The 21,229-nt window shown below is 47.0% G+C and overlaps 1 protein-coding gene across 3 annotated transcripts in view; it reads right to left on the bottom strand.

Moving 5' to 3' along the window:
- SPATA16 (spermatogenesis associated 16) overlaps positions 1–21,229 on the bottom strand; it is a 178,946-nt gene that overhangs the window by 56,398 nt on the left and 101,319 nt on the right. For all 3 annotated transcript variants that reach the window (XM_077348379.1, XM_077348380.1, XM_077348381.1), the window contains one exon: positions 9,403–9,487. In XM_077348379.1, the coding sequence (XP_077204494.1) occupies positions 9,403–9,487 (85 nt within the window). The remainder of the gene's footprint in view (positions 1–9,402; positions 9,488–21,229) is intronic.

Genomic DNA, 21,229 nt, shown 5'->3' with positions numbered 1-21,229 from the left:
TCCGTGTATTATGGGGGAGGTCAAAGTAGATAATCATCCCTCCTGGCTGTAAAGCATTTCAATCCAGAAGAATTTATGATCTGCCGAAGGCAAACTGCTGGTGCCGCACCCGGAACAACAGCCGAAAAGAAGCTGGGGAGCCTGGAGGGGAAGGGAGTAAGGATGCCTAGAGGGTTTTAATTAGGCACGCTGAGAGCCTGGTGGCGGACATGCTCGTCAGGCAAATGTATCTCGCTCGGTTTCTTGCAGGCACACATGAGGTGAGCGCCTGATGGGACTGCCTCGATGTTGCCTGACAAAGGTTGTCACGAGCACTCTGCCAGCTCTACGCCTGTGCAGAAGACACTGGCTTGCTGGTACTGCCCAGTTCAAAAACAAAAGCATCTTGTATACTAGAAGTGATATAGTATCTCCTGGCAGGGCCAGTGTCAGCATGCCTCAAGGTGGGGCAGCTGCTAGAGCCCCCAGTCCTCTTACTCCAGTTTGGTGTAGTGGAGAGCCAGTTTGGTGTAGTGGTTAGGAGTGCTGACTTCTAATCTGGCATGCCAGGTTCGATTCTGCGCTCCCACATATGCAACCAGCTGGGTGACCTTGGGCTCACCATGGCACTGATAGAGCTGTTCTGACTGGGCAGTGATATCAGGGCTCTCTCAGCCTCACCCACCCCACAGGGTGTCTGTTGTGGGGAGAGGAAAGGGAAGGTGACTATAAGCCGCTTTGAGCCTCCTTCGGGTAGGGAAAAGCGGCATATAAGAACCAACTCTTCTTCTTCTTCTTCTTCTTCTTCTTCTTCTTCTTCTTCTTCTTCTTCTTCTTCTACTCACTCATATGCTCTTTCTGCTGGCGCTAACTGCGCTTCCAGTTGAATGTATTGCCCGGTGCCACCAGGGGAAGTGTAGCCTGTGAACATCTGGAGAGCCACAATTATGGTTTCCCCTGTACTAATCTGTATGCCACATTTTTCAGGCCAGTATTAAGTGGAAAAGAAAGGGAGATCTGAGTATCAGCCGCATACTGGTGACCCCACAGCCCGATGACCTTTCCCAGTGGCTTCATCTAAATAACAAATAGCATGAGGGATAAGATCAAACACTGCAGAACCTCACAGGTCAATAGCCACGGGACAGGGTGGGAATCTCCCAAGGCTACCTCCTGAGACGCTCTCACCAGAACGGATGTGAGCCACCATCACACAAGCGCTCTTTGTCTCAGCGCTGAGAGGCAGCTCCGTAGGTTGCTACGGCCAATAGTATCGAAGGCCACTGAGAGGTCCAGCAGGACTAGAAGAGCCACATTTCCCTCTGTCTAATTCTCGACAGAGGTCATCAACCAGGGCGAACCAAGCAGCCTCTTCCAAATCCCTGCCCGAAGCCAGGTTGAAATGGGTGCAGAAAATAGGCTACAGAAAAACTTCAATACTGCATTATTCGTCCGAATGCCCCTGCCTCAGAAAACAAGCAGGCTCCAGAATATGATTTATTATTCCCCCTCCCTTTTTTTTAAAGTGCCCTACAGCAAGACTATCCCCACTGCAGTAAGGCTGGGAGCCTACCATCCATCCATTACATATGAACAAGACTGCACCAGTGACGCTTGACTGAGACTAGCACAAATATACTGTTAAGAATGTTTTTTTTAAAAAATAAAAAAACATTATGTTTAAAAAAAATTATGCCCAATATTCCCTGCGTTCAGGTGTTTGGTTGCTGTAGTCTTTTTGTTTTTGTTTTTGAGGGAACTAGCAATACTTATGTTGCTGTAATTTTTTCCCTTCATAAGCAGTCCCGAATATTATTCTGTTTCCCTTATTACTCAGGGCACTGTTTGCCTAGATGGCTGTTTTTTTCCCCTCCAGGGTAGTTCAAGTGCATGGGTAATCCTGGCTGATGAAGGACCATGTTGGGAAACAGAGAGCTGGAAGGGACCCAAGGGCCATCTAGTCCAAAGCCCTTGCACAATGTAGGACAAGGATTCCTGATCAGGGGTCTGTGGGAGTTCTGGAGAGGATCTGTGACTTTTCTTCTCTTGCCTTTAGCCACAAGTTAGGGAATTGGCCCCTTCCACTGTTCCCCCTCCTGAGTGTAAGTGATCTTGTGGTTTCTGTGCCAGGGAGGGGGGTGGGGCCTGCATGCTTACTCCTGGCTTAAACCATCGCAAGCCTGCCCATTAACATGGGTGGTGATGTCACTTACTTCCAGAGGGTGTGGCACGGAGGCGTGGCCAGCTGACATCACTTCTGGGGCTCCTCAAAGCCTGAAAAATGTCGAGGCTCCTCCATGGTCAAGATGTTGAAAGAGGCTGATGCAGGCTATTCCCATGAAATTCAGAATGGATCTGTGTCCAGAAGAGAGGCTAAAACCCTCCAGGATCTGTGGTTTAGTCTGACTTGGGGAAAAATACCGTCCTGATCCCAAAGGGAAAAGAGGAGGCCATCTTGTTGCTTTGTGTGAACTAGTATGGGATAGAGATCAGTGGCTTTTGCGAGAAGAGCAAAATGGAGGAGGGGAGAGCCAAGTATGCCCCCCTGGGCTCCTTGGAGGAGAGGTAAGATGAAAATGTGAACGATACCTGTGGCCAATCATATTGGCTCTTCAGGGTAAATGTGGGCAACTCGGAGCAATATAAACAAACAAACAAGAGTTGTATCAAAGAGGAGGCTGTTTCACACTGCCCAAAACCTTGCTGAGTACTATCAGTTGAGCGTCTTTCAAAAATTTGCGAAAGATTTCCATGCGTTAAAACTATGAAGGCAAACATACTGATCTCCATCCCCCCAAATCCCCTCCATCGACCTCCCTCCTCTGCTGTTAATATTGGTATATTTTTAAAAAGAGTTCTTGGGGAAGGTGGGGGGCAGATGACTGATATAAAGGTGGGTGAATTAATGGCTGTTGCTTTGGTGCAAGGGGCACCTAGGCATGCAACTTGGGGAGGAGTTATTTTCAGTAGCCTCTGAAGTCTGAGACAGAATGTCCATGGGCAGAACTGGACCCTGAGAAGCTGCTTGTTTTGGATGGAGTGGTCTTTCTCCAGTGGTATGTATGATGGAGCCCCTCATCGCTGGACTGGCACACAGTGTCCAATGGCCACCCTCATGCATCCGTTCTTCCCCCACTCCCTTGTATTGCTAACCCAGTGGCCAGCAGTCCGTAGCACCTGAGAGCTCATGCCCAACCCCATTGTCTTCACACCTGTGCCTCAACCTAAGCAACTCTTCCAGGAGAGAATTTCCCCCTCCACCCAGCTAGCTAGTCTGTTGAGACCCCTGGAACTGTCCCATTGTACTACGATGGTTTCCTTTCTTCAGAGCCATCAAGCCCCACTCGCACCCATCTCCTGACCCATCAGCACCCATTTTACTCATTGTCTCAAGCTCCGATGCAGACCACCCAGGCTACATGCAATCTCTAGCACACGCCATCCTCCAACAGGGTATAGAAGTCCCTGTTCTGGCAAGCCACTCTGCCAAATCTGGACCCTTGGATCCATCCAGAGAGCCCAACACACTGCTGGACTCCATGCTGTCTCTGTCTCCACCTCTTCAGGAACTGGTAATTATCCTTCCATTGACGCTCTATCCCGGACTCTTTTCCTTTCAATCTGCTAGATTTCCCCATCTGCTAGATTGATAGTGTGCTTGTTACATGTTTGCCTAAAGGTAAAGGTAAAGGTATCCCCTGTGCAAGCACTGAGTCATGTCTGACCCTTGGGGTGACGCCCTCTAGCGTTTTCATGGCAGACTCAATACGGGGTGGTTTGCCAGTGCCTTCCCCAGTCATTACCGTTTACCCCCCAGCAAGCTGGGTACTCATTTTACCGACCTCGGAAGGATGGAAGGCTGAGTCAACCTTGAGCCGGCTGCTGGGAGTGAACTCCCAGCCTTATGGGCAAAGCTTTCAGACGGCTGCCTTACCACTCTGCGCCACAAGAGGCTCATACATGTTTGCCTACGTCTGTTTATTTCATTTTCTAGTAAGTAAAGGCTGCTTATTTTTATAGCTGTGATCTGCCTCGAGTTCCTAGGATGCAATTACCTGGTATACATAGGCTTTTTGATCTTTTAAAGTTACCTGACCTCTTGCAAGCCATTCCCCAGACTTGGCACGTGTCTTCTGACATGACCAATTCAGGTAACACCAGGCAGGACTGGATGCGTCCTTATATGGCTACATGAATGTGCTGGAATACATAATCCTCTGGAACAAGTATAGATTTACAAAGATTTAGTGGTGTTGGCCTACATTTGAGGGAAGGACTGCTGAGAGACACTGTCGCCCCCCCCAGGCAACGATTCAATCTGCCCTCACTGTGTGACCTTGACCAATGAAATATAACAGAATGAACAAATCTCTTGGCTTGCTGTAACCGTGAATCTACAGTAATTTGCCTGCCTGCCTAGGTTTGCTTATTTATTTACTTTATTTATATCCCATCTTCCACCTCAGTGGGGACCCAGAACGGCTTACATCATTCTCCTCCATTGTGTCCTCACAACAACCTTGTGAGGTAAGTTAGGCTGAGAGAGTGTGACTGGCCCAAGGTCACCCATGGATTAGCTTCCATGGCAAAGTGGGGATTTGCACACAAAAAGCAGGGGGTTTCCAGCTGAGCCAATCAGAACGCTGGATGAGATCATTTGAAAATCATCAGGAAGTTCCTACCTTAACAATGCTAAATATACATCTCCTGCAATGCCCCCTGCAGGACACCCTTTATATTCTGCTCAATTATGCACACTGAAGATCTTGAATCTCCTGACACTATTTGCAACTGAAGCTAAGTTGCTCTGTGGCTGGTAGAACTCAGAAAATCAGGCCACATGTGCGAAAATTGGCCACCAAGCCCAGAATGATGATGGAAGTTGCAGTGCCCAAAACAAAGGGAATTGTAACACCTTGGACCAGGCTATCTTCATGCCAGACAACGTGCAATAAGAGAGCTTCTCAATCAGCTGTCGAGTGTCTCTAATAGTTCCCCAAGCTGTGACAGAAGGTTGCTGGGGAACACACTCTCAGGAAGACCTACCTCACAAGACTGTTGTGAAGATAAACGGAGGATTGGAGAACTGTGCAGCCTTGGATCCCCATCATGGAGAAAGTCTAGGAATGGTATTGGTTATAAATCTTATTTTCAGTGATCTTACAAAGATTGCATCATTTGTCACATAGCAAAGTAGCCTTTACAAAGGGCTATTAGATCTTCCACCAGCAGAATAATGATTAACAACCCAGTGCCTGGACTGGGAGTTGTAATTTCTGCTCCATGTGTATAACCACTAAAATGGATTAATGTTCCGTTACTAGGCATGTAAAGGGTGGAGGAGAAGGGAAGCATCCTTTTCCTAATTTGAAAATGGGAGGCAGCGAAAGAGGAATTATTAACTCTTCCTCCCCTCCTTCTATTCATAATATTAACGAAGATTTGCTACCGTATTACTCTGAGGTACATTCTGTTGCCAAAGAAGGATAAGGATGAGAAGGTCGAGACCAAGCGGTGAAGATAAAAGGAAAGGGAGCAGTGAAATATTAGGTGGGGGGAGATAGATATGAACGAGGAAAAGTGTGGAAAAGAGAGAGAGGAACTGAGAGAGAGGGGAACTGTGTTGGCTTGAAGTAGCAGGGCAAGGTTTGTGTCCAGTGGCACTTTTAAGGCCAACCAAAGAGAAATGATTTTATTAATTTTATTAATTTTATTAATTTTATTTCACTGCCGTTCCTGGCCGGCTGGCTCAGGGTGACTCACATCAAAATGGTGCAAAAGGGAAAGTATCTTTAATGGTTGAATAACTCCTACATGTTTTGTTTTAATTTTCAGCAGTGGGGATTTACTTTTAGATCCGTTTTACAGTTCCTTTCCATACGCCATGCATTACCTGAACGTCTTCCGTGGTGGCACCTGACAAAGCTGAACGTGAGACATCTAGGGGTTATTTAAGCATTAAAGATCCTTTTATAGAATTATAGAATCATAGAATCATAGAGTTGGAAGGGGCCATACAGGCCATCTAGTCCAACCCCCTGTTCAACGCAGGATCAGCCCAAAGCATCCTAAAGCATTGTAATTTGTAATATTTGTTCCTTTCTCTGCCTGTTCCCTTGGTGTGGCCCCTGTTTCTTTTCACCTTTAAGGCCAATGATGATTCAAGGTATAAGCTTTCGAATGTGTCGTGTCTGTAGATCTGCCGATGACCGAGCTTGAGGTTCGAGGAAGGATCATAAGTCTGCACTGCAATTAGCCAAGGCGTGGCTAGATCGTGACTGCAGGAGCTGGTCAGTTTAATGTGAAACTGACCAATAGCACGCACTGGTGGGAAGATCCTTTTGTCTGCACATGTATCGAAATTGGGGTTTATTTGTTTTTTGCTGTGTTGGTGGTTGGTGGTTCAGCTTTGACTCTTGTACTATCATTCTGGGGTCACAATAAAGAGCGTATTGAACGCCCAGTGTCCTGGCTTCTACAGATCTAACAATATGCATGCACACTTCTTCAGATACTGTATGCATGCATACATTTTCAGATACTCAACACTTACGTATAGACAGAGAGAGGCTGCTGCTGCTGCTACTGGTGTTTAATTGCCAAGAAGGGCCAACTAGAGCCAAGATGCAAAAGCAACTGAGCCATTATAGCTGAGATTGAATTACGGCAGTTGTCAAGATTTGTGAATGGCAGTAAATCAGCATGCAGGTACAAGAGTTAACAAACAGATGACGTTTGAGTCCCGTGGTAAGTCAAGCTGACAGCAGAGCTCAGGCTTCCCAGCGCCTCTAGTGGCTGTACCCAGAATGACATTGAAATAAATCAAAAGAAGGTTGGCTGAATGTAGCATGAAGTTAGATGGGGAGGGAGGCATTAGAGGAAACTCCTTCTTTGGTGGCTCTGTTTGCAGGACAGGAATTCTCAGTGATGGCAATGGAGCACGAAGAAGTAATGGGTTTAAACTACAAGTACAACAATATAGGCTAGAGTCAGAGTAGTTCAGCAGTGGAATAGGCTGCCTAAGGAGGTGGTGAGCTCCCCCTCACTGGCAGTCTTCAAGCAAAGGTTGGATACACACTTTTCTTGGATGCTTTAGGATGCTTAGGGCTGATCCTGCGTTGAGCAGGGGGTTGGACTAGGTGGCCTGTATGGCCCCCTTCCAACTCTATGATTCTAAGATTCTATGATTCTAAGTAGAAAAACACATTCAAATGACCAGGTAGAGGGAAATTTGCATACTGTCGACTGCTAAGGAAGTTAATAGGCACAGCAAGCAATGATGGGGACTTCATGGTGAGGCCTTAGCTACAATGGTGCATTACGATGGATGCAGAGACTGAAATGTCTAATTAGGAATAAATAATAAAATCAGAGTCCAGTGGCACCTTTAAGACCAACAAAGATTTATTCAAGGTGTGAGCTTTCGAGTGCAAGCACTCTTTGTTGGTCTTAAAGGTGCTACTGGACTTTTATTGTGCTACCTCAGACCAACACGGCTTCTCATTTGAATCGATCCTTTAGGAATAAATAAGAATCCCTGAAACTCCTGGAGGCAGCAAATAGTTATGGAAAGGGAGAGGATTCTCCTTACAGATCTTCTTACTGTAAGGGTTCTCCTTACTGATCCAACCAAAGATAGTCAAGACTAAGGTGGCCTTTCTCAGAAGATATTCATAAAATCGTTCTGGAAGCCCGATGACGTTATTATATTTCTACAACCTGCAAGATTCACAGGGGAGAATCCCAGTTTCCTCCCATTAATGGCCTCGGGTGGCATGAATTAACTTGATCTTTGTCAAGCGCAACATCTCCTTACACTTAAGGATCTTTGCTAGCTTCTTCATGGCTGCTGTCCTAAGCCTCGGTTTGTGATCCCTTTTGGTTGATGATGGAGCCCAGGGATACAAAATCTTGAACGATTTCCGTTTCTTTTCTTTATTTAGTCCTGGTCGATTAACACATCCCCATGTCGACTTTTCAGGCTGAGAAACCCACATTCCTAACCCCTGGGATTTAAATTTCCCTTTGAGCCCTTGGATAATTGGAGTGCAATTACTCCAGTATAATTTTCCTTTGTGGAAGGCAAAGATGTCCCCCCCCCCCAGTTCATGCTGGTAAGTGGGGATGAGGCAAGACAGGTATTTTCTTCCTCACCCCCTCACCCGTCATCTTAGTGCTGTGACTGGTTTCATTTTGACCCATTTTTAATGCTGCCCACAATTCCTTCCTTTCCTTTAGGTCCCTTAAATACTATTTCTGTGCCTTTTACACACACATCCCGTTTTTATGCTGTGGACAAATTGCATACTGTTCACACACAAGGGATGCAAAAATAACATAGAAATATGGTTTAGTTTTAAACGGGGAGAAATTTGACATTGAGAAAAGCGAACGCAGCACGGACATAAAGGCAGTTAGGCCTGCAACAGAGAACAAGAAGCAGGAGGGGATTTTTTGAGCTGAATCGAACAGCTTTCAATGTTATACCCGCATGTAGGATGCCAACCTCCAAAGATTTCCCCCTGGACAAAATGGATGCATTGGAAGGTGTACTCTATGGCATTGTACCCCACTGAGGTCCCTGTCCTCCCTAGGCTCCATCCCCAAATATCTAAAGTTGCCCAAACTGGATCTGGCGCCCTACCCCCCCTCCAATTGTGGCCAGGGGGGACCTGGCAACTTTATGCTCTGTCTCTCTATCTCTGTCTCTCTCTGTCTCGCTGTCTCTCTGTCTCTCTGATTCTCTCTGTCTCTGTCTCTCTCTGTCTCTCTGTCTCTCTGTCTCTCTGTCTCTGTCTCTCTGTCTCTCTGTCTCTCTTTCTCTCTGATTCTCTCTGTCTCTCTGTCTCTCTCTCTCTGTGTCTCTGTCTCTCTCTCTGTGTAACATATCCTGGATACTTTAGACTGAGCCTGCATTGAGCAGGGGGGGGGGGTTGGACTAGATGCCATGTGTGGCCCCTTGCAATTCTAGGATTCTGTAACTTGTTTATTAATGTAAAATGACCCCTCTTCTTTTATGACCTACATTGGGGAAAAAAAACCCTAATCTTGCATCTGAGTAAATACAGTATGGGTGTCCCCTTCCTAATCCAAGACCTACTTTCGGAAGGTCTCTGTGCCAATGGACAGAAATGTCTGTGCTTAACACTTGGGAGGATACAGTGTCAAAGATGAAATTTTATAGCAGCCCATAAAATTGAAGAATGCACCAAGGGTTAACAATCTTGCATTTTACCCTTAAAATTAGCGCAGGGGAAAAAAAAAACCCTACTTCATTAGAAATACGTTACCGCTCCATAATGGCCTCCTGATTGATAAGCCCCAGAGCTGCCTTAGCTGGCAGTCCTTTAAGCACCGATCCTTCATTTTGGGTTCTAATAGTGAGACGGGCTCCTCCTTCCTAGCTGGGCCATCCATTCTTACCTGCCAATACAGTTTGATGAGCTTGCTGGTATGCTGCTCGGCCCCTCCTGCCAGCCAGTAGACATAGTCAGCAACCATGGTGCTCCTAGGGACAAGAACAGAATGCGCAAGTGAAATGGATTGAGGGGGAGAGGGAAGGCGAGCAAAAGTATAAGGATGGGACACCTGCAACATGCAAACAAGAGCACTGCATTGAACTGGGCAGCTCCGGTTCTGCAGGAGTGCAACCTGGTGCCTTGCTCTCACCTGGATGGACCAGGCTAGCTTGGTTCTGCCAGATCTCAGAAGCTAAGCAGGGCCAACCTTGACTAGCATTTGGATGGGAGATTATCTGCCGTGACAGGCAATGGCAAACCACCTCGGCATGTCTCTTGGCCTTGTAAAACCTACAAGATTACTAAAAACCAGGGGTGGCCTAACTGGCTTTCCAGATGTCCATGGACTACAATTACCATGAGCTCCTGCCAGCATGTGTTGGCAGGGTCTCATTGGATCTGTAGTCCATGGATATCTGGAGAGCCACAGTTTGGCCACCCCTGCCATAATCTGTGGCTTGATGTCTCTTTCTACCACCACCAAGATGTTCCACTTCAACTCCCCATCCCAGATCAGAGAAAGTACAGATTCTGAAGGGAGAAGTGGCTGAATCAAAGAGCATTGCTGGCTGGCCAATCACAGAGCATTGCTGCCGGGCCAATCAGCCGCATGGGTCCCTTTTGTCCCACCAATCAACATCCCTTTCTGAAAGGCCTCCTTAGTCGCTGACCACGGACTATGGGCCTATTTGCAAATGCAGCTACGTAACTCAACCACATATATTTGTGGATATACATAATTATCATCTGCAGAGCTCGTAACATCCATCTGAAATATCCAGGGAGCTGTTTTATTAGGGAACAGAATTGCAGGGGAGAAAATGACCTGCAAGGGTATTTTTTTTCCCCCTCTCCCTCCTGGACTTGATGGGTTTTTCTATTTTTATTGTGTGCAAATATTTAATGGCCGCTCAAAAATGTTTTATTCTGGCTCGCTTTAAAGTATTTATGGACTTCCACGGGTTATATACAGTCGAAATTTCTTCCCGGACGGGGGAGGAAAGCATGATATAGTATACAGCGAGTGTTGGGGAATATCTCAGTCTGTGGCAAAGTCAAACATAGTTCACCTTTGATTAAATTATGCTTATCGTTACAGGGCGAGAGTGGGGGGGTGAGGCGGTACGCTCGGCGACTAATTGAATATGCTTTAGTACCCAGAGTGTTTGTAACAACCACATTTCTCTGGTTAGGCGGGGGAGGATATTAAAAACTACTGTACAATGGATATTAATGCAGACTTTAACAGACTTTAGGAGAGCAGTTAGATTTTTATGGCTCCTTCTCCAACACCCCTCTTGATTTCCTTCCCTCTAGAGATCCCAAATCCAATTAAACACAACTCGATGTAATTCCAAATTGTGACTTTAGTCAATTAAACATATAATAATTGTGGGCGCCTAATTACTAGCACAAAAAGTTTGTTTGTTGATGGGTCCCTATCAGTGTTTGCTTCCCCCCCTCCCCCCCTTCCCTTTCCCATCGCTGCCAATATATTTATTGCTCTTTGACATTACTGTGAATTGAATTTGGAATTCTTTCCCCAGTTACATGTGTCGTAAAAGCCTAATCCCAGGCCGGTAGTAATGCCATTTTAGAACATGTTTTGCAAGCGGCATTATGTTCTTAATGAGATAGGGCTGGATGAAAATAAAGGAAACCCAGGATTTACATAACAAACATTTCTGTGTCGTCTTTAGTGTGGTGAAGGGAAAGCACCATGATAGTCTACGGTAGGCCCAGCAAGACAGAAATCCTTCCTTTCTTTCTTTCTTTCTTTCTTTCTTTCTTTCTTTCTTTCTTTCTTTCTTTCTTTCTTTCTTTCTTTCTTTCTTTCTTTCTTTCTTTCTTTCTTTCTCTCTCTCTCTCTCTCCCCCTCTCTCCCTCCCTCCCTTCCTCCCCCATCCTTCCTTCCTTCCTTCCTTCCTTCCTTCCTTCCTTCCTTCCTTCCTTCCTTCCTTTCTCTCTCTCTCTCTCTCTCCCCCTCCCTCCCTCCCTCCCTCCCTCCCTCCCTCCCTCCCTCCTTCCTTCCTTCCTTCCTTCCTTCCTTCCTTCCTTCCTTCCTTCCCCCTTCCTTCCTTCCTTCCTTCCTTCCTTCCTTCCTTCCTTCCTTCCTTCCTTCCTTCCTTCCTTTCTCCCTCCCTCCCTCCCTCCCTCCCTCCCTGCTAATTTTAATTTTAATTTTTTAAAAATTGTAACCCCCGGGCAGAAAAGAAACAGAAAACATAACCAAGTATAACCATAATGGTGACAAATCTGCCAGCTTGGCGTAGTGGTTAGGAGCACTGACTTCTAATCTACATGCACAAATTTTTATTAGCACTGTCAAGAGAAATTGATAGGGGTCTTCAGATCAGACACATCTAACTCCCTGGTGGCACAGGGACATCTCAGACTAAAACAAGCCAAGCGGGAGGGAGGTTGGTCCTTGAATGGCTTGCTGTTGGCCCAGTGAGACCATTTAGGGCGTCATATGCTGGCGGCTTCATTCCCTGTCTTTGCTGTTGGGACTACAGGCTGAAGCCTTGCATCGGTTTGACTGATAGGGCAGTGTTTTAAAAGAATGCTAGACATATGTCACCATCGCTTTGCTACAGATGCTGCTGGATACTTCAAGAGCAGCTGGAGTTCTCATTTCATTTTGCAAACCTATCATCAACTCCTTTCCCCAGTATTCATTGTGGAAGGAAGGCCATGCTTTTGGCACTGCCAAATCTCTCTCTCTCCCTCCCTCTCCCTCTCTCTCGTTGGCTGAGAAAAAAAATCCTCATAGGGGTGGAAGCCAGGGGGTGTGTTTCCCCCATCTCGGCTCTTGACAAGGTAGGCTGATACCTCTCATCTGTTTGAGTTATCTGCAAAAAGGACACATGTTCTCCTCTTTCTTTCTGTCCTTTGGATCAGGGGTAGTCAACCCGTGGTCCTCCAGATGTTCATGGACTACAATTCCCACGAGCCCCTGCCGGGAAACGCTGGCAGGAGCTCATGGGCATTGTAGTCCATGAACATCTGGAGGATCACAGGTTGACTACCCCTGCTTTGCATAACGAAGTCAGCCTGTTCCTGACACTCAGAATGCACGACAGGAAAAGAACTCGGATTTTATGAACTGAGGCAGATTGGGAGTGGGTGGGCAGGAGGGGATGTGCCAAGGTTTGTCTCTTGTGATCCTTCCTTGCATACCCAGGGAATTGCTGATCACCACTGTGGGATGGTAGGTGAATTTCCTCCAGGCCAGGCTGGATTCTGGACATTTTTGGTAGAGGGATCACTTGGGCATCTAATTGGGGTCACTGTGGGTGGGCAGGTAGTTGTGAGTTCCTGCATGGTGCAGGGGGTTGGACTAGATGACCACAGAGGTACCTTCCAACTCTATGATTCTATGATGCTAAGGGAATGGGCAGAAGGGACTGTGTGGTGCTTGGCTCTTGCGGCCCTTTCTTGTGTGCCCAGGGATATGCTGATTGCCACATTGGGATCAGGAAGCCAGGGATTCTTGTGTTTTGGGGAGAGGCTTCTTCTGGGCATGGAATTGAGGTCACTGTGGGTGGGCAGGTAGTTGTGAATTCCCTGCATTTTGCAGGGGGTGGGCTAGATGACCCTGGAGGTCCCTTGAAACTCAATGATTCTATGATTTTATGAATGACATCAGGGCAGAGCCTCACACATTGTGGAAGGGCAGGGAGAATTCTACTTGTCGTCGCTGTTTTGGAGGCAGGCCCCTGTTTCCTGTCGCATCCAGTTCCACTGAAAGATTGGATAACAGAACTGGCTCCGTGTGAGTCACTTAGGTCACAATTTAGTGGAGTCGGGAGAGACCACTGCTATGTAAGTGGCCTCCAAAATTACTCGCCTGAGATCACAACGGAAATGCCTGAGCTTTGTGTTTGTCAAGGACAGCCCATGCCTTGGCTAAAGGCTCTGTCTGTTTTTTCGAACAGGGATTATCTGTAAGGCTATCGCTTGGAGTATGTGCATGGAAAGTATAACAGGGGAGGGGCGTCAAGCACAAACTGCTCATTGAAATGAATGGAGGCAGCAGAAGAGGAGAGGAGGCTTTTGCGTTAACGGTGACAAGCCGGAGGACTAAGGAATGGCTCTGTGTGTATCCCCTGGGGATAGCGACACTCGTGACTTAAAGAGGTTTACTCAGGTTCAATTCCAGGAATCCTGGAAAATTGCTGTTCTGGGAAGGACCAGGAAGTTCTCAGTGCCCTCATGGAACAGCGCTCCTGGGATTCTCACTGGGCAAAAGTGATATAAACTGAGTAAGTATAGAGTATGCCTTTAGTTGGACAGGCCCTTTAGGCCAGGGGTATTCAACCTGTGGTCCTCCAGATGTCCATGGACTACAATTCCCATGATCCCCTGCCAGCAAATGCAGGACATCTGGAGGACCACAGGTTGACTAAACCTGCTTTAGGCCAATCCTCTGCTCAATGTAGGATCAGCCTAGAGCATCCAGGTTAAGTATCTGTCCAGCTGCTGCTTGAAGACCACCTGTGAAGGGGAGGTCACCACCTCCTTAGGCAGCCAATTCCACTGCTGAACTACTCTGACTGTGAAATCCTCCCCCCCCCCCCCCATTATCTAGCTGGTATCATTCTACACATAGTTTAGACACATTACTGCAGGTCCTATCCTCTGCTGCCAACAGGAACCTTTCCCTGCCCTCCTCTAAGTGACAGTCTTTCAAATACTTCAAGACAGCAACCATGCCCCAACTCAACCTCCTCTTCTCCAGGCTGAACATTCCCAAGTCCCTCAACTCTTCCTCCTTAAGCTTGTTCCCCAGCCTCTGGATCGTCCTCGTCGCTCTCCTTTGAACCCTCTTAATTTTGTCTATGCCCTTTTTGAAGTGAGGCCTCCAGGTATCCCAAGCCAAGGGAATATAAACTCCAACAGCACCACTGGTCCCCAGTCTTAGTTGAATGTGCTTTTCTTGTCAGCATCCTGGCTTTCTGTTACATTATTAATCTATTCCTGAGAACTTGACAGCTCGTAACATTAAAAGAGAGCAATTTCATAAATTCCAATATGGCTTCCGAGCACGTGGCACCAATGAAAAGAGAATCTCAGGAAGAAGTTGTGCAGAGACCATTCTTCAGCCTTAAAGATCCCTTTCAAAGTCGGATATGGTCACAATTTTGGGTTGCCAGTCTCTAGGTGGGGCCTAGAGATCTGCTGGGATTACAACAAATCTTCAGCCTATAGAGATCAGTTCTCTTGGAGCAAATGACTGGAGGGTAGAAGATATGGCATTACATGCCTCTGAGGTCCCTGTCCTCCTCAAAGCCTGCTCTCTCCAGCCTCCGCCCAACAATACCCAGGAACTTCCCAAATGGGAGTCGGCATACCTATCATGGATCAGGCAATGATGCAATGCAAGGAGAATGACAAGGAATAGGAAGCCAACTGTAAGCCGCTTTGAGCCTCCTTCGGGTAGGGAAAAGTGGCCTATAAGAACCAACTCTTCTTCTTCTTCTACAAAATCATACTGGAAGATGATGGGATCTGGATCTGATTTTTGGGATCCGGCCACTGGGTGGAGTAAAACGACAGGATGTTACAACTGGATGACAGAACAGCAGGTCCTTCACTTTGTCTTCTTTAGCTCTGCTGCAGACATTTATGGGATATATACTTTTAGAGTCAAAGGAGTTCCTGTTTGCTTGGAAGGGCTGCTGCTGCCTTGCCTTTGGAGAAAATCTGAATCATGAAGGCCGGCCAAGAGGCATCAGAACTGTAACAATCACAGCCATTAACGCTTAAAACTGTCTTGCATCTGATGAAGGGGCTGGAGCCCACGAAAGCTTGAGTCACAATAAGATGCCAGGAGCCTCTTTGGCGTTTTCCCCTGAACCATACCACAGCATCGATAATTTTCTAGATGCCAGCTAAAACATAACTAGAATCTGTGCTGATAATTGCTGATACGGACGTGTCATTGTAAACCCCAACGATGAAGTTTTAGGGTCTGCCTCATGCAAACGTTCATGGATGAAGTGAAAAGACTCCAGATGATTGTAGTAGCAATCAGCTCCTATGGCATGGTCATAGCCACCTCTGTTCTGGAATAAGGTGACCAGATTGTCCCACTTTTGGAGGGACATCTGGGGGCACCTGGCCAATTGTACTTATGTTGAAATTAAAAAGATATATATTACAATACGATTTTTGCGTTCTATGAACATTTTTGTCGCTCCATATAGACCAAATATTAATCAAGAACACCCCAGGTCAATGGTGTCCTGCTTTACCAATGTTGAAATCTGGTCACCTTATCCTGGAAGCCTCTAGGAAGGATCCTACATGGCATTGCCCGTGGAAATGGCTCTGATGTTGCTACTGGCTATTGATTAATTCTGCCCCAGTGCAGCAGCACCAGCTGCTTGCCCATTTCTACTCTCATTCATAAAATGCTGGTGATTAGCAATGGAGGCCATAAGGACCTCCCCATCCCTCAGATCTGCAAGTGTGGGCCCTTTTCATGTGCCTTGCGCTCATGAAACAAAATCTGCCAGTACTGGCTTTCCCCCTGTGGCATCCTTTTTACAGAACAATCTCTCAAGAGATTCCTGCCATTCCACATTCCTGCCATTCCTTTTGTCACATGGTTAAAAAATGTATTCACAAAAGCACTTAAAGTTTGCAGGAAGAGTGCTGCTTCGTTATATTTTTGTCGCCACCAACATTATTGGGTTGTTTTCAAGCTGCTGCCTTGTTTGTACTTAATTCGTCCCGTCCCGTCCCGTCCCGTCCCGTCCCGTTACTCATGGTAGGCTGTACTGGGTATGCTGCACTGGGTGATTGTTGAATGCAGCCAACATATTTTTGTGAATAAATATGCAGATATGAATTTAGTTGTTGGCACATGTGTAAATGGCATCTTTTAAAAGTAAAACAGCGTTCCTACACATGTGTGCATCTAGAATACAAATCCTTTCAGCTCTGGGGACACATTCCTAACATACAATAATTAGCCAGGCTCCCTCCCCAAATCTCCAGATGCTCCCCAAGCTGGAGCAACCCTACCTGCCCTGTAACACTGCCAGATCCAGGTTGAGAAATACCTGGAGACTTTGGGGGTGGAGCCTGAAGAGTGCCAATTTTGGGGAGGTGAGGGGCTTCAATGGGGTATAAGGTCATCCAGTCCACTTTCCAAGGCAGCCCATTTCTACGGTGAGCTGATCTTTGTCACCTAGAAATCAGATATAATGGTGGGTGATCTTTAGCCACCACCTGCAGACTGGCCAGCCTATCCCCTGGAAGATGTCTCACACGCATTTCTTATCAGCTCCCACTGGGTCTCTGTGTGTGGGGTGTCTTTTATCAGGAGGAGAGCTTAAACAGGCATAAAATCTGAATCCCCACAGACTGGACGAGGAATGTTCATTCCCTCATGGAAACGCCCACGGTTCGTCCAGAAGCGTGATTGGTCCCGCCCATCCCCCTGCCTGCTTGAGACTTCCCCGTGACTTAACGCAGCAGTCATATATCTCTGGCTCTCCTGGACGCTCTTTGCAGCCTGCTGGCTCGGAGCCTTTATCGTATAAAAAGAAGCCATCGAGGAGCGGCACGAGGCAATCGCGCAAGGGCCTGAGCACGGCGCTTCCGTAATGCGCGTATTCCCAGGTGGTTTGGGCAGTGTGGCGCTCGGAAGGATAAATAAATCTCCTGCAGGCATCAGAACAGTAACGGCCAGGCCAGAGCCTGTACTGATTTATATATTTATTTATTTTCTACGGCGGCTGCCATTGAAATAGAAACCCGTCTCAGAGTAATAAGTCGCAAAAATGTGTGCCGCGTCGCAACGAGAGAAATGCAGCCACCACCACCACCACTACCGGTAAAAAGGCTCCTTTAAAAACGACACAATTGCATTATTGTGTGTTGCCTTGCCTCGAAGTGAATCTTAATAGACGGATTGGAATGGAGAAAACGTGAAGAAAAAGAGCAAGGCAACACACCCCATTAAAAAAAAAAAAGACATTGGAGAGGAAATGAAGCCTGCCTTTTGGAGGGGGGGGGGCTCCTGAGCCAAGCAAGGCACTTTACGCGAAAATCCATGCAGATCAGCAAATCCTGTGTTTCCAGCCGGCTTGTTGCAGGTTACCAATCAAACAGGCATGAGTATTTCTTTTTTTTTAAATGAAACTTGGCTGGCTGCCGGAAAAAAGCAAAAGGTTTTTTTTAAACAGCCGGAGACCACAGGGGGATGAATCGGTAGCTTTTGTTTTAAACATAGGATCGTGCCAACGGGCATGGCAAAAGAATCCCAGTCCTTGCTGTAACCTTGAAAAACAAACCTCCGATCCCCTAAAATCCTACCCCCCCCCCCATTACAGAGACAGCGCTCATGCCTACTTCTTGGCTTCACCGCCAGGCCTGATCTGTCCCTCCCCAGATGCCGCTTATATAAACGGAAACATTTTTAATACTGGAAGACTCCATCAATCCGAAATGATCCACCCCAGACACTAGAACTAGGGCTTCTGCCACACACAGTCACTCAATAGGGGCGGGCCATCGGAGAAATAGCCGGGATTTAGGATGGCGAAACAGAGAGTGACATTAGGTCACAAGTGTGGGACTAGCTGGGGCTGAAATTTCATCCTGGCTCCCATCCCCGTAGCTGCTGTCTCCTTTGAGGAAATAAATTGTGCTAATAGCCATAACATATTGTTTAGCTTTGTCAACAGATTAATTAGCAGCTGAACCAAGCTCCAGAGCTTGGCCCAGCTCTGTTTGGCTCAACGGCTATTTCTGCGCTAAAAAAAAGAAAAGAAAACCCTCAACCCACTGGAAGGCTAGCGAGTCTTGCCTAGAAATAGCAGCTGGCAGACTGACATCATTGTACTGGGGTCCAATTACATAATAGGCAGCCCCAGGGGGCCTAAATATATTTTAATACAGCACTCTTGCATCTCATTTGCAGTGGGCTCCTTTTGGAACAGCTCCCCAGGGACAATGGAGGGCTGAGCGACATAGACTGAGCTTCTGAGTTCTATGTGTTTTCTTTATCATTAAACCTGTGAGGTCTTCAAGGATCTGTTTCTGGATCAAGTTCAAGGTTCTGGTTTTAACTTTCAAGGCTATATGCAGCCTGGGTCCTGCCTATCTGAGGGACCACTTATTTGCCAATGTACCCCTCCCCCAGGGCAATCCGCTCTGTGGGTATGAATCTCCTGGTTGTCCTGGGCCCTCAGGATGTCTGCCTGGCCTCCACCAGGGCCAGGGCCTTTTAGGCTCTGGCCCCTGCCTGGTGGAACGAGCTCCCGGATGAGCTGAGGGCCCTGACAGAGCTATCAACATTCTGTAAGATGGAGCTGTTCTGCCAGGCTTTTGGTTGAGGCCGGGGGGAGATGCCGGGGATGATTGATCGATCTGTGGGTCCTGCCCCATGTCAAATGGCCAAGCCTGGTGGCTGGCTAGCACATCTGATTGCTAGTTGTTACATCACACGCCATTATTGATAGGTTATGGGTGGTGGGCTAGGAGTTGGGGAGATTTGTTTTTTTGCCTGCCATTTTGCTATTGTTTTGGAGGTTGATTGTCCTTATGTTTTAACTGGGGTGTTTATTGATTGTTGATTTTTATTGTTTATTGTATTGGGCTATTGTGCCTCTGTTTGTAAGCCACCCCGAGCCGACTTGTTGGGAGGGGCGGGGTATACATTTAATAATAAAATAAAATAAATAAAAGAGACATTCAGAGATGGGTCACTTGGGTCTTGCAACCTGAGGGCTGTGGCCTCCTTGATGGAGTCCATCCATCTCATGTCGGGTCTTCCTCTTTTCCTGCTGCCTTCAACTTTTCCTAACATCGTTGTCTTTTCCAGGGACTCTCGTCTTCCCATAATGTGACCCAAGTACAATAACCTCACTTTAGTCATTTTAGCTTCTAGGGAGAATTCAAGCTTCATTGGAGTTGGAATCCATCTTTGTCTTTTCGCCAGGCCACGCTGATATCTGTACCTCATGAATCATCCCTCAGTACCACATGAATCAACTTTCTTTCTATTGGTTTCTTCTTCTTGGTGGTGAGGAAAAATGCCATCAGTTCACAGCTGATTGATGGAGACCCTGGAGGGTTTTCAAGGCAAAAAACACTCAGAGGTGGCTTGCCATTGCCTGCCATTGCCGGGAGACCCTGGACTTCCTCAGAGGTCTCCTGTCCAAGTCCTCACCATGGCTGACCCTGCTTAGCTTCTGAGATCTGACAAGATCAGGCTAACCTGATCAGGTGAGATGACCTATCCACGTCAGGTGAGGCTTTACATTTGCAAAAAACAAAACAAAAACACATAGTTTAGGTTCCTCCCCCTTCCCCACTGGTCAGTCTGATGCAATCATCCACTCCTTATCTCTCTCTAGCCTCACAGCCCCAGAGGGAAATATTTGAAAGTTTCTAGTTAACACGACAAGTTTCAAAAGTCTGTTTTGGGAAACACCAGGCCCATCATTTAATAGGAGACCAGATGCTTTGCTTGTGCAAGATATCAGTTAAGCAGGGAACAGGACTGGAAAGATCTTCTTCTGGAGCAGGTGATGCTGAGCCCAGATGGCCTCGCTCAATATAAAGCTTTATACATAAAGGGAGGCGAAAAATAATCTATAAAGTGATTCTGCTTTCTGTAGGAATAAAGAGGATATCTTTCGGATCAGGGACAAATAACGATTCAGGGTTGTGCAGATATGGGAAATTCCTAGAGGTATAATGGCAGTAAATTTGAATGGTGGAGTTTGGTTGGGTTTGGGGAGGGAGCTCAATGGGGACTTCACTTCCTCCTGGATTGCACGGTATGCCAAAGAGTCCGCCCCCTGAAGCTGCCATTTCCTCTTGGGGAGCTGATAGCTGCAGTCTGGAGATCTGTTAAAATTCCAGAAGAGTTCCAGACCCCACTTTGAGGTTGGTAACTGTATACAACATACTCGGGGGTCTTGGCCTCATGCCATGATATTCCTATCTGTACCTATTTTCACTCCCTATAAGAGTACAAACCTGGTGACATTGGTCTCCGTTATGTTTATAGTCAAACTTAAGGGCATTAACATGTCTCTACTGCTGGAAACCGATGACAAGGTTGAGTTGGTGTGCATAATGACAAAGAGGGAGCCTTTTTGTAGCCTCCGGGTTATGCTGCATTTCCCCGTAGCTGAGAATCCATGGGATCCAGGCTATTGTTCCATAAGTTCCAATCACCCAGTGTCTCCATAGTGCCTAAAGTGTGAATTGTGAGCATGTAATGCAATTCTCTGTACTTCCAGGCAATCAATTGTGGGCATGTTTGATTTTTTTTTTAAGCAGAGACTAGATAGGCACCTCACAGAAAGGCTGATTCTGTGAATTTAGTCAAATTGTAAGTGGCTGGGCAGAAGGGATTGTATCCATGTAAAGAGGCGCTTCGCGCCTCCCGACGCGTCAGGCTGCCGGCAAGGGAGCAACTGCGGCTCGCAGTTGCTCCCTTGTGGGCAGGGCGGGAATCGGCGAGGCCAATCGGCAGGTGCTTTGCGCCTGCCAATTGGCCCCACCAATGGTCTGTCCGGAGGAAGGGGCCAATCGGCACCCTTCCTCATCCCGGACAGAGCCCGCCCTAACTCCTCCCCCTAATCCCTTACAGCTTTATTTAGTCCGCGGCGCCTGCGGCGCCGTGGGCGGGGTTATGATAACATACTGTAAACTGATTCATAGAGATCTTGAAGGACATTGTGCTTCCTTCATATGATGGGTTT

Source organism: Paroedura picta, chromosome 8 (genome assembly GCF_049243985.1).
Source record: "Paroedura picta isolate Pp20150507F chromosome 8, Ppicta_v3.0, whole genome shotgun sequence".
NCBI lineage: Eukaryota > Metazoa > Chordata > Lepidosauria > Squamata > Gekkonidae > Paroedura > Paroedura picta.
The sequence above is the reverse complement of the archived record's forward strand: the minus strand, read 5'-3'. Positions and strand labels throughout refer to the sequence as shown.